We start from the raw sequence: 13741 nt of genomic DNA, 5'->3' as shown, positions 1-13741 counted from the left end.
CAACACTTTTTTCTAGAGGTTGGTCGTCTGATAGAATTCCCATTTTGAGTGCAGTTCTGTTACCTGGCCACTTCTGAGCATCTCATTGGTCTTTTCATTCAAACTGTTCTGCAGGTTGGAACATTTTGCCCCAGTGTAATGATAGATGTCATTGTGTATGTAAATGGAACAGGGTCTATGGGCAAAACTCATGAGACTACAGTTGACGAGGTGATCTGTAACCTGTTTTTCACTTTTCCCAGTCACTCCAGTTACAATTTCCTCTCCAGTACTGATGAAAATCACAATAGCCTATAAGAATTAAATGTAATTCTCTAGTGTTGTTCAACTTCCTCTCCAAATTTAATCATGATTAGGTATGATTTATTAATGCCTATAATTAGGTGCCACCCCCTTTCAAAATATTGTCCAATAAGTCACCATTTAAGCAGGACTGGATTCATTTGTTATGGGGCCCCTGAGCATACTGACCACCATTTTTCATATATGCAAAAGCGAATAATGAGTTTATGGTGATTTGACTGAGCAAAAATGTATTTTGGAACATGCACCATGTACACAAAAACTAAACGGAAACTTATAGAGGCCTAAAATATTTACCTTAATTTAGGGCATTTAGGGTGCATTACCTGATGCAACGTTAGTGGTTTCATCAGAGTTGATATCAGCAGTAGGCCTACTAGCTTCAGGAGACAGATAACAGATGTGCAGAGTTCAGTTTCCTCAGTCAGGACCTGTTTTATACAGTCTATGGGAAGGACATGCATGAACACAGAGCTGAGCAGAAGTGAACAAAATCCGGAGCTACACTGAATCCGAGGCGGGGCGTTGAGTGTCGACAGCAGTTTTTCCCCGTGTGCTCTCTGGCTCAAATATTCTCGCCAACACGCCTCAAGCATGACAATAAACTGGTTTAGCTGGGTGACGGGGGGAAAACCACTGGTACGCAGAACTTTCGACAAGTCCCACCTGGATTGAAAGCGCGACGCAGATGTGAAGAAAAAACATGGTGAAGAAGGCAAGATGACTGGTTTAAAGTTTAACCGACAAAGATCCTGACGAGTATATCAGCGGAGGTAAGTTGACGAAAGTAGGCCTGAAGGCTACGGTTTTACGTGGATGCAGAGTTTGGGATATGAACATATGGACACTGCATATTGACTTGTGCTACAGTGTTACGGACTTAAAGCACTCAACAGTGACCGACAGCCGTTTGTTGGAGTTATTTAATCTCTGAAGTTCGTTGTTCTGACTTGTCTGTTGATGGTTTTTTTAGGGGGGGCTGTTTTATTTGGCCTGTTATGTTTCCCATCAGCACTTCTCATATTTGTGGCTTTACATGAACTTGCAAATGGTGTGTTGGGTTTCTGGCCAGAGGGAGGAGCCACACCCTTAACCCATATAACCCGTGGTTACAGTTTACCTTCTCTCATCCATTGTTGCTCCTACAGAAATATAACTGAGAGGATCCCTGTAGTAAGTGCAACGTCTCTTGTAACTGCAGATTTGAGCAGAATGAGCTGGACCCTTTGATTCAAGCTTTTTAGGCTAAAATTTGCTGTAGGCTTGGTGACATAAATATCATTTTAATAAGAGATTTTTTTCCTGATACTAATATATATCAAAGTAGACTTTTGCAAATGGATGCAAAATCACATATGAGATACTGCACTACATCTGACAAAACGCTTCAAACATGTGAAACAAAAAACGTATTTTATTCTTTTTTAATCACATCGCATGTAATCATTCACATGGATAACAACAGGTATGTAAAATGACCAAAGGATGTGATCATATATAATTACTCTGGAAGACAATAAACTATGCCAGTTTTTTATCGATTAATTGTTTAGCCCTATAAGATGTCCATATAAAATTTCCATCACAAGTTCCCAGAGCCCAAGTGATGTCCAACAAAATGTCTTTTGTTGGACAAAGTATCCAAAACATAAAGATATTTGAACTTTTACTATCATATAGACATAGATTTGAGATTTGTTTCAGCTCTAATTAAACTGTCATTCAGAACTATGACACTGAAATAGACGTGCAGTGTGAACATTATTCATACTGTATACTTTAAATTAATCATGTCTCCTTTTGCCCTCACCCTCTCTTTAGACTACAGTATGGCGCGTCGCTCTCAGTGTTCCTCTGCTGGGGATAACCCCTTGGACCCTAACTACCTCCCTCCTCACTATCGGGAAGAGTACCGCCTGGCGATTGACGCACTGATTGAGGAGGACTTGGAGGGATACTATCAGTTCCTTGAAAAGGCAGATGTGGTGGACTTCCTGTCCTCACTTGAGATTCAGTATATTCAGAGCTCTGTTCAGGTCCCTCAGCAGAGCAGCCACCCTGAACAACATTTTCTGGAGACTGGGGTAGATGGCTCCTCAGACACTTACTGGCCAATTCACTCTGACCTGGACGCCCCAGGTTTGGACCTTGGCTGGCCTCAGCTGCATCACTTCATTGGGCCGACAGAGGTCACCACTCTGGTCAACCCCCCTGAGCCTGACATGCCGAGTATCAAGGAGCAGGCCAGACGACTTATCAAGAATGCTCAGCAGGTTGATCTTTCTCTTTCTTTAAGAAATGCCACATTTGTTTTTCAAGTTTCATTCTCCTGACTGTTGTTTTTACATTGGTCCTTTATGTCCTCAGGTGATTGCTATAGTGATGGACGTGTTTACTGATGTTGACATGTTTGCGGATATTCTCAATGCTGCCATGAGGAATGTTGCCGTCTACATTCTTCTAGATAAGCACAATGTACATCACTTCGTGAACATGGTGTCCAACTGCAGGGTCGATCTCCAGAGCATTCAAGTGAGTACATGTTACACTGAGGTACATGTAATGATACAATGTAGTAAAGCTGTATTATAACTTTCTATTCAACAGCCAAAACAGAAAAGGCTGCTTGCACATTTAAATTGTATTACATTTCTTCCCCTTTCCTTCACATACTCTTTTAAAAAGATATTATTAGCAGTAAATGAGGTCTGGACAAGTGAAGGAAGTCATGAATGCAGTAACATTCACTTTAATATTCATCTCACTTTGGCTACAGTTTGACTAGAGAAGCTATTCTGTAAAATCTTTAAATACTTAAAATATTTATTATTTAATCCTACTAACAAGTACTGTTGGTGTATCTAAAGTTTGATATAGCTGATTTCTGTGCCATAAATATATTCTAAACATATTTTTGAGCCACACTGTTTCACTGGGTTTCATGTTCTACTTCATTACGATGAACATGGGAACTGGTGGGACTGTTCTGCTGCTGTATTATTCCGCAGCTGAAAATAGTCTCCAACAAGTACAGTAGGAATGACTGGGTTTGGGGCTAACCGCAAAAGACAAAAAAGTGTAGGAAAGTCACAAAGTATTGTACACTACAGCTGTTGCTAGAGGTGACTCCATCATACAAATAAAGAAACTTATCAGCCTGTTCTTTCTAAACATCACATGGCTGGCATGCACTTCCAACTGATCTGAGAGAACTATTATTGGAAATGTATTAAACAACAGAGAACAAGAAATTTAACACCTTCATTATGCTTTGTCCAGCGATGTAAATCTTACATGCTGTATATCATGAGTAATATTGTCAACCCTCGATGCTGCCTATGATGTTTTTTTCTTTTTCTTGTATGTTGCTTTGTTTGTCATGTACTTTGCATGCTGTATCATGTTACCTGTTCGCTTTGACTGTGTGTGTGCTGCCGATAACAAACTTTTTTAATTCTACATGATACCGATACTCTTTGTTTGTTTTAACAATACCAATACTGAAATAAAAGGATCATTACACTTAGGTAAGGTCAAGGTAAATCACATGAGACATACCGGCCATCAATAAGAAATGTATGACAAAAGTAAATATGAGTACAATTAAATAAAAAGGTTTGTGCTATATTACAAAAATACTATGATTATAACATAATATAAATGATATAAATTAAAAGACAACAACATAAAACCTATCCCATATTTGCAATTTCTGAAAGATTTCTTAATCTTCTCAAACAGACAAGGATTTTTCCAGAGCAACTTCCACTCTTTGTGGCACTTTCTAGTCACAAATAGTCCATCCTACTGTTTTTTTATCTACAAAAAAGTGAAAAGTAGCACCACACCACTAGGGCTGAACCACCGCAATATTGGCAATCAAAATACCATTTTAAATTAAATATTGTCGTGACGCAGAGATGTCCTGGCCTACACATCAAATTCTACCGACTTACAGATCCTTTGGCAAAAATCATACCATAATAATTTACATATGTATTTCAATGAAAATGAGAATAATTATGTAAAAATTTTCATTCCTTATCAAATTGAATCGCAATTGCAATATCATTCAAAATAATTGCAATTAGATATTTTTTCAAAATCACAGCCCTGCACACCACGCAATGTTTCCTTTCCCACCTCTCACAAGTTTGATGCAGCTGTCCACTCGCTGACATGACACGGGCCAGCTAAATATGTCAGGGCTGTTTATTGGCACAAAAATTGCACAAAAGTACTGAAAGCATTTGGGAGTGATGCAGCCACCCACTTTCTTTATTTATGTCTTTTATTTTTAAAGGAATCTATACCAAATGAGTAGCTTGTGAGTATTGAAGTATCAATCCCGCAGTATCGACCATTCATCGCTAATGTGTGCTTTGTGCCTCTTGTGTATGCCTGTAATATTATGCTAGTTTGTCCTTTGTAATGTTGTTCCTGTCATGTTTGTTTTTATGTGCCTACTCAGATTATATTTAGCCATTTGAACAAATCTAACACATTTACATCACAAGGATGTTAATTAATATACAGTATATTGTCCCTGATATATACAGTAAGTAGCGTATAGATAAAAAAGTATTTTCCCATTGATATAAAATGTAGTAACTGTTGTAGTGTTAATGCTGCCACCTACCTATTAAAATATTAACATCACTATATGTACAGTTTCAGCTTAAAATTCATCCTTGGGTGATTTGACATATGTCTTGCAGTTTTTACGTGTAAGAACAGTGTCTGGCATCACGTATCAGTGCCGCTCAGGGAAGTCCTTCAATGGTCAGATGATGGATCGCTTCTTGTTGACAGACTGCAGGGCCGTGCTAAGCGGAAACTACAGGTGAGCCCATTCAAAATGGCCACAGAGAGCCACATCTCTTCATTTTATACCACACAAGAATTGGAGTGATTTATTTGTGTTTTTATGATGTACTCAGTTTGTGACATGCAATTTATTTCATACTTATTGTCATGTCTTTTGTCCAGCTTCATGTGGTCGTTTGAGAAGCTCCACCGCTGTATGGCCCACCTTTTCCTTGGACAACTTGTATCGACCTTTGATGAAGAGTTCCGTATTCTGTTTGCTCAGTCCCAACCACTGGTGATTGAAAATGCTCCAGTGGAAGATTTCAGCCTTTTACCACAGAGGCAATACCCAGGTGAAATAACTTCTCTGTACAGAGAGCCAAGGACATTCCCATCAGTGGACGCTGCTCATACAGAGGAATGGGCGATCCCTTCCTATGACGAACGTATGGATATGGATTGGAGAATGAAGCCCCTTAAAAGGCAGGAATTCTTGCGCGGCCCTGCAGATATGTACAACAGGTTTCCATCCCAGCAATCACGCATGGATCCGGCTTTTGATCAGGGCACCCCCAGGATGATGGAAAATCCCGCCTTCAAACGTCACAGTTATGCTGAAGGTCTTCATGGTAGATACCCTTACTCATTCCTGCAGCAACAGGGATTGCCAGAGCCTGAGAACCAGGGAAGGCAGATTCAAAGGGGGAAGCAACCATATCCAGGACCAGGAGTAGAACCAGATTACAGTGGCTATGACAAGTTCTGGAACCAAGACTATCATTCAGCAGATCAGTATTCAGACCCTGGTTTAACACAAGAGATGGAACCACCTGATAGCTTTGACCCTGTGCTCAACTATTTATCATCTACCAGAAATGTAGGCTTTGACCAGGGACCAGAGAAATTACTACCTGTAGCAGATGTACCGTTTAGTTCCTCTCACCCTAGAAGGTTGCGTGTAGGCCAGCCATATGCCTGCCAAACATCTCCCACCCCCTCAAATCCAACTGATCAGAAGCATTTTTTCCAGGAGCCTAACACTGACCGCAAGGATCCTATGGTGAAACAGGGGCTAAGAAACTGGAGGATTAGCTCATACCTCAGTGCATGTGATAATCCAGGAGATGAAGACCTGCCATTGGCGGTACCTAATGCACCAGATCCTTTTGAAGAGCCCTCTAACCACATACAGCAAACAGCACCTGGCATGTATTCATCAGTCCCTAAAATCCCTAATGTCAGAGAGTTTAAGGTTCCTGCAAAACCCAGGGCAAGTCAGATGCCAAGTTATGCCAAAATGACTGCACAAGAACAGACTAGGAAATTGACTAATGAACCTACTGCAGTGGCAACACCTTCAGAATCCACGACTGAAGAGGAAAAGGCAGAGGAGGGTGAAGGGGAAAAGGCAGAGGAGGCTGAGCAAAAGGAGCCAAAAACTTCTGGTCTTCAAAGAGAGGAGTCGTTCCGTAGAAAATACAATGCAGCATTACCGAGGAGCTCTAGATTAAGGTCCTCTCTGATATTCAGCTCTCTGGAGCAGCTGCAAACGTCTAAAGATACCAAAACTGTTTCAGACCAGCAGGATCAGGATAGTGACAAAAATGAGGCAGAACAGACAAAACTGCCTTTTGCACATGTTTTGGGACAAAGGAGGTCTGCTGCAAGGGAACCTTTTGAATGGAGCCGTTACATAAAGCCAGCTAGCTTTGATAACTCTGCCACTGACTCATCCAAACCAGCTGATGGAAACAGTAAAGCAGATGATAAAGATTCATCAAAGGATCTGAATTCAGTGGATCTTGCAGAAAACCGTGAAGTACAAGAGTCTTTAAAACTGCCAGATGTAGAGCAAGCAAATTCTTCACCATCAGTGCCCCGATCCAAGCATTCTGAAGCTGAGCTGCCCAAAACTGATCCACCAGCACAACCACCCAGATATTTGCTCACCAGTCCATTAGATATGAGTGATCCTGATAAGAGGCTCATGTTTTTCAAAGAGTTAGCAGCAAAACGCAAATCCGCTAAGGCTGCAGAAGCTCAAAAGAGCAAAGAGAAGGCACCAATGAAACCGCCAACTGAACTAAAACACAATACCACTCTTAAAAAGGAGGAATCTGTACCAAAAGAAACCTCAGAACTGATGGCTGATACGTCAACAGCCAAAGGTTTATCAGAAAAAAATGATATTGCAGAGGATGCAGGGAAAGCGGTATCTACAGAAACATGCCAGTCAGTCAGTCTACCTTTACATGGCAGTGATAAGACTAACAAGGAGGACAGTCAGGTCAAGAATGATCCCAATGCCTCCCAAAGCTGTAAAAAAGAACAAACCAGTGTTCCAACTGATTCAGAGAAGACAGAGTTTAAAAACAGCCACTCTGCAGCAGCTCTGCCTGTTTCTGTAGAAACAATAGCAACTCAGAGCAAACCACCAGAAGAATCAAAGCTGTCAGATCCTTCTGTAAAAAAGAGTAGATCCAGCCATCCACCTACACCAACACATGCTACTCCTGCTAATGTTCCTTCTCTTGCACAAGGTACTGATGAAAGTGAAAGCCCTTGTCTAGATTCTACCTCAAAGCACTCTAGCTCACTCACTCCCAGTTCAGCGGAGGTAGCACCAACTTGTGCATTTGCTGTATTGGATTCTAACACTCAAAGTCCTGAATCAGTTCAGTTGGAAACCAGCATCTCGTTTTCTCCACATCTATCTGAACAACAAACTGGATCACAATTAAGCTCTTCTAGCCCATCAGTAAAATGCATTCTGCCAGATTCTGGGTCACAGATCAGTCCAAGTGTTTCACCCTCAATCTTTGCTCCTCTTTCTACTCCAGCAGAGATCATATCTTCTGTTGTTACTCCAGAAGACTCAAGCTCAACCCTAACTTCCATCATATTGTCCCCAGATGCACAGGAGTCTGTCAGCCCTCCACAAGCAGAACCTTCCCAGTCAGTTAAGGAAATTTTACAAAAATCGACAGCTTCTGCTATCAGCCAAAGTGAATCTACCCAAGCTCATCTATATTCTGTTTCCCAACTGATGTCACACGAGACCCGAGCAGTTGAGTCTGCACATGTGGGATCTGATATTTCTCCTGATGGATATGCTGCTGGTTCAGAGCCGGACACATCCTCATTACAATCCACTTCAAAGACAGAAGAATCTTGTGCTCCTACATCTTTAGAAAAAGATGTTCCTGAATCAGAAAACAACTCAATATCTAAGAGTGCGGGAGAAGGATCTGAGGTTCATGGATCATCAGTGGGTGTCAAAGCTGATGGCACACCTCCTAGTCTTAGCCCTTCATCACCTGAGTCATGTTTACCTAATGTATCTGATCTGGAAAATAAATCCAGATCTGATCAAAAGGAAACTATGACTCCTACCCCCTCCCCAGCAGACCCTATCTCAAAGAGTATGGGAGAAGAATCTGAGGTTCATGGATCATCAGTGGGTGTCAAAGCTGATGGCACACCTCCTAGTCTTAGCCCTCCATCACCTGAGTTATATTTACTTAATGTATCTGATCTGGAAAATAAATCCAGATCTGATCAAAAGGAAACTACCACTCCTACCCCCTCCCCATCAGACCATATTTCAAAGGGTGTGGGAGAAGAATCTGAGGTTCTTGGCTCACCAAAGGATCTCAAAGCTGATAGCACACCTCCCAGCCTTAGACCTCCATCTCCTGAGTCATATTTACTTAATGCATCTGATCTGGAAAATAAATCCAGATCTGATCAAAAGGAAACTATGACTCCTACTCCCTCCCCAGCAGACCCTTCACCTGAGTGTTCTCCAGCGCAAACAAGTTCTCCTGTCCATCCAGACTTTACTCGTAATGCTTCCCAGTCAGAAACATCTGCATCTCCTCAAGATGCACAAATACAATCGACCCCTCCCTCCGAACTTTATCTGACAGGACCTGTCACTCCCACTTCTGTTGAAATAGTGTCATGTTCTTCTCCTCTAACCGAGTCATTTGGTTCAGTTTTGTCCCCCGAGGCTGAGAAAACATTGTCTGCACTGCACAAAACCTCAGATGCTAACTCCCTTCCCAAGCAGGTTAGAACAGACTCAAACGAACAACCAATGCTCCCATCCACAGAAACTTCCAGTCCAACTGAGCCTACCCCAAAGGTCCCAACCGAGCATGAACTGCCATGCAGAACAACACCTTCAGAATCATCATCCACAACTAAAGAAGAAAAGGCAGAGGAGCAAAAGGAACCAAAAACTACTGTTGTTCAAAGGGAGGAGTCGGTTCATAGAAAATTCAATGCAGCATTACAGAGAGGCTCTTCCTCTCTGATATTCAGCTCTCTGGAGCCACAGCAAACTTCTGAAGATACCAAAACTGCTTCAGACCTGCAGGATCAGGACAGTGACAAAAATGAGGCAGCAGAAAAAGGTTCTCCTGTCCATTCACACTTTACTCCTAATGCTTCCCAGTCAGAAACAATTGCATCTCCTCAAGATACACCAATACAAGCAACCCCTCCCTCCGAACTTAATCTGACAGGACCTTTCACTCCCACTCCTGCTGAAATAATGTCATGTTCTTCTCCTCTAACTGAGTCAGGTGGGTTGGTTTTGACCCCTGTGGCTGAAAAAACATTGTCTGCATTGCATAGCCCCTCAGACACGAACACTCTTCCCAAGCAGGTTACAACAGACTCAGATGAAACACCAATGTGGCCATCAGCAGAAACTTCCAGCCCAACTGAGCTTAACTCAGAAGTCCCAACTCAGCCGGATCTGCCAAGCAAACCTCCTAAATCTGTGACTTTTGAAACCCACCCTTCAGAGCCACCTGTACCTGCTGAAAATAGTAAGGTGGATGGTCAGAATGAAGTAAGCAAACAGTCTGAAATGCCTGACTCTGGTGAGAAAAAAAGAGACAACAACGAGGCTACTAATAAGGTTGATGAAACGACTACACAGGAATTGGTTTGCAGTGAGAAAACAAATGACCAAGTAAGGCAAAATAACTGCTCCAGACTGTCAGATATCACATCAGATGAAGTCATTGTTCCGTCACCACAGTCCAAGCAGCCAAAATCAAGCCAGTCTCGCTACCACACATCAACTGCCAACGTGCTTTCAAGCAGCAACCTAAGAGACGATACAAAGCTGCTTCTAGAGCAAATTTCTGCTAATAACCAAAGCAGGAACGAGGCTGCCAAAGAGGCTCCTGTCACTGATGACGAGAAAGAAGACAAAGCTGACAAAAATGCCAAAAGGGAGAAAGAAGGAGGGATCAGGTCATTCAGCAAAGATCCGCCTAGGTCAAATCAGGAGCGCGAGAAGGCGCTGGAGAGGATTCAGAGCATAAGGAACACAAGGAAAGTTTACAGTCGATTTGAGCTATAAATATATTAAAGTTAGGGTATATGCAGTGTTGTTGAAACTAGAAAGAGACAGCAAGATTTTGAAAGTATCCAACTGAAAGAAATCCCACCCCACAGAGAATTTCAACAGATACAACAAAAAATGCTTCAAAAATAACACTGATCTTTAAAGCATAACTAACTATATATAACTACCAGTGATAAAAATTTATACAAACCTCATGTCCAAATGTGTGCCACGACCAACAAAAGTCTTACTGGGTGAATCGAGTGTGAAAAGTATGCAGACTTAGACTACATGTGTGTAATCAGATATGTTTTTACTGACTGCATGGGTTAAGTGCAATGTTTGCAACAGATTGTTTCTGTGATGAGACCTGTCCTTGCCTTTTTTACAGCACTGACAGCCATTACATTAATGTTAGTTAGTTTTAAGACAAAATGTGAATAGATGAAAGTGTAATAGAAAAGCTGTCTGAGTCTGTAAAATTGTAATATAGTATACAATATTTTGTATTGTTTCACAATCATGTTAAAGATGTTATGATAATTACATGTTTGTGAACCATGTAATTATATAGAACTTTGAATCCATGATGAATAACCCTGAGTTTGTAACAGAATTGAAGCATGATGTAACATGATGTATCTATAGGCTAATATTAATGTTTAATTCATTGCACACCACACAGTACACTGTTTTTTGTTTCTATTCAGAGCCATTGAGGTTAAATGCCAATTTTCCAAGCTTGTGACTGGTTGCTTTAAAGGGTCAGTTCACCCAAATTACCCGAATCACCTAAATAATTTTTTTAGATGATTTGTGAAACAAACAAATGTAAGGAAATATATGTAAAGTGTTAAATGTAATTTTGGGCCATGAAAGCCAAAGCTAAAGTATGGATTCCACAAGTGAGAGTAAGTGACAAAATATGGGATTTCTTTCCTGGATTGTTCCTTAAAAATGCCTTTTTTTAATTAAAACTTGTCATACCTGTACATTGAAACAAAATATTTTTAAACTGCAAAGAATTCACATAACTATGTAGATTGTGCTCTGAACGTTATACTTTTCATAACAGATGTGTGATTCCTGTCTTCAGCAACACTTGTAAATAAAATTTCTCAAATATGTTTTCTGACTTGTGTCTAACATTGGAAAAGGAAGTTACAGAGAGAAGCTTTTCTTTTCATCCAGTAAGCCATGACAGTGAACCAACATGCCAATATTTTATCACTTTCCTAGTGTAACGTGAAGGTTATCTGTGAAAAATGCCTGTTATCTTTAAGTACATACTGTATACTATTATGTTAAATTGTTAAATAATAATAATAATCAAGTCATAAACAAAAGGGAATAAGGACAGTATAAATGTCATTTTAAAACTTGACATTTAACCCAGATGGTCTGTGGAGACTCTTATTGAGATGCGTTATATTAAGTGTAGGATCCAGCGTTTCACTCATTAAACCCCTATATATATTCAGACAAAAAAGTAATAATATCTTGGCCTCTACAGATTTTCTTTAACACAATTTCACTTGTTTTAGTAGGAAACCCCCAGGGATTGCTAGTAACATTAACCATTGCTTTATTCTATTCAAGTGTCCCAGTGAGTCATGACAATGTGACAGTGACCAGGACCTTAATACTGAAGCAGCTAAAAGCAATTCAGCCATCATTAATTTTCCTACCACAACATGTCAAAATGTCTTCTGTAAAAAAGGCCTTTCTTTTTTTTTATGTCTCTAAAACCAGATAACATGTTCTGCAAAGACAGTACTTCCTGGAAACACAAGTGTCATGACTTCTCAGCTTGAAGGCATTTTAGGGCTACTATGACACAGGTTTCCCCAAGTGATTATAGGGTCAGTTGCTGAGCTAAAGTAAGACAAAGGTGACAGCCTGTGCCTCTCCAAGACAGTAGGTCAGACTCTCTCTCCTGTCTGCCTGCTTGGTAGATTGACTTGACTTGATTTGGACACTTAGTGAATCCCCAGACAAGAAGTATCCTTCACATTTGGTGTTGGCATTGCATGTGTTCACACATTGTATGCTGGCACTGTATCTCCACGGCCAGGCGCAATAAACAATGCTGTGTAAGTCTTCATCTGTCTCCGAAACTTCTTCATCACACCTGAAACTGGCTTACTTTATTTCCACAACACTCAGGTCTTAAATGCCTGTAAAAATAAGACATTAATGACATTTTAAACAATTCTTGGTTTATGACATGATTGAAATTCAGTTGCTGAATGTGAATGAATGAACATGTCTTTCTCTTCTTCAGCTTAATGAGAGGATCTGTGGAGCTGCAAATGTGACCAACATGTCCTTTATATAATATTATAATATTTTGCCATGTGACAGAGATGTTATACATAGATTTTGTGATGTATCGTAATTTATTGTAATACACTCCATATTGTAGAATCATCTTCTCTGTATCATGGTAACATCTTAGGCAACATGACACGATTCCCAAGCCTGCACAAGATTCTCATGAGTCTCACCACAATAACTTTTCCTCTAGCACCACCCTTAGGCCAAAAATATCAGTTACCACTGCCATGCAAATCTCCAAACACACAAACTCAAAAACCAAACATAACACTTGATTTGCCTAAAGGTAAGGCTTTTTCTGAAGTGAAATGAGCGTTACAGCTTCACAAGGCTGCTGGCATGTTGTAGCTCTTTTTTGATTGCATGATACATTTAGGCATTTTGACCTTAACAAATTGGTAAAGTTGTATTAATTAGCTTGCTGGAGCCCATGTGAGCTTGTGAAAACTGCTCTCCTAAGCAGAATAATGAAGAATTAATTTATGTTTGTGTATGTGTGTGTGGAAGAGATGTATTTCTACCTCATGATCTAATTTATATTACAAGGAACAAAATGTGGCAACAAAAAATATGTGCTTCTCCATCGGGAGGTTCAGAGGTCAAGGTCAACTACTTAACAAAATACCTGATGCTGGCTGGAATTTAACATGTTGCTCAAGGACACTTCAGGATTTCCGGACACATAATGACAACACAGAATCAACCATTGTTCAATGATACTACTTACTTAACTTGAACTCATTTATTTACATAACTTGGTGGCGCTTCTTGCAAAACACTACGAAACCGATTAACACTTGCTGTGAATGAAATGACCACCCAGTCACATGTTACAGTGTGTTGGTTATGAAATAAGGATTCCTGTGCTTCATAAGAAACAGTGGGACTCTTTGTCGCCACTGCTCGCAAATGTCTTGAAAAGCTAAT

At 40.4% G+C, this 13741-nt stretch overlaps 1 protein-coding gene across 1 annotated transcript; it reads left to right on the top strand.

Moving 5' to 3' along the window:
* The first annotated feature begins 657 nt into the window (after nt 1-657).
* fam83ha (family with sequence similarity 83 member Ha) lies at nt 658-11604 on the top strand. The gene is made up of 5 exons (XM_038737833.1): nt 658-1076; nt 2125-2576; nt 2671-2835; nt 5022-5146; nt 5293-11604. Exons 2-5 carry the CDS (start codon nt 2133-2135, stop codon nt 10490-10492), a joined length of 5934 nt encoding a protein of 1977 aa, XP_038593761.1. The 5' UTR covers nt 658-1076; nt 2125-2132; the 3' UTR covers nt 10493-11604.
* The last annotated feature ends 2137 nt before the right edge of the window (nt 11605-13741 follow it).

Source organism: Micropterus salmoides, unplaced genomic scaffold (genome assembly GCF_014851395.1).
Source record: "Micropterus salmoides isolate LMB-PRFRI ecotype aquatic unplaced genomic scaffold, ASM1485139v1 Ms_hic_scaffold_22, whole genome shotgun sequence".
NCBI classification, from domain to species: domain Eukaryota; kingdom Metazoa; phylum Chordata; class Actinopteri; order Centrarchiformes; family Centrarchidae; genus Micropterus; species Micropterus salmoides.
The sequence above is the reverse complement of the archived record's forward strand: the minus strand, read 5'-3'. Positions and strand labels throughout refer to the sequence as shown.

Bases quoted from the DNA above. Each gene is read 5' to 3' on its own strand.
- fam83ha (XM_038737833.1), top strand. From the start codon at position 2,133: ATGGCGCGTCGCTCTCAGTGTTCCTCTGCTGGGGATAACCCCTTGGAC. The intron at 2,577-2,670 runs GTTGATCTTTCT...TTATGTCCTCAG, and splicing joins TTATCAAGAATGCTCAGCAG to GTGATTGCTATAGTGATGGA. The intron at 2,836-5,021 runs GTGAGTACATGT...TATGTCTTGCAG, and splicing joins TCGATCTCCAGAGCATTCAA to TTTTTACGTGTAAGAACAGT.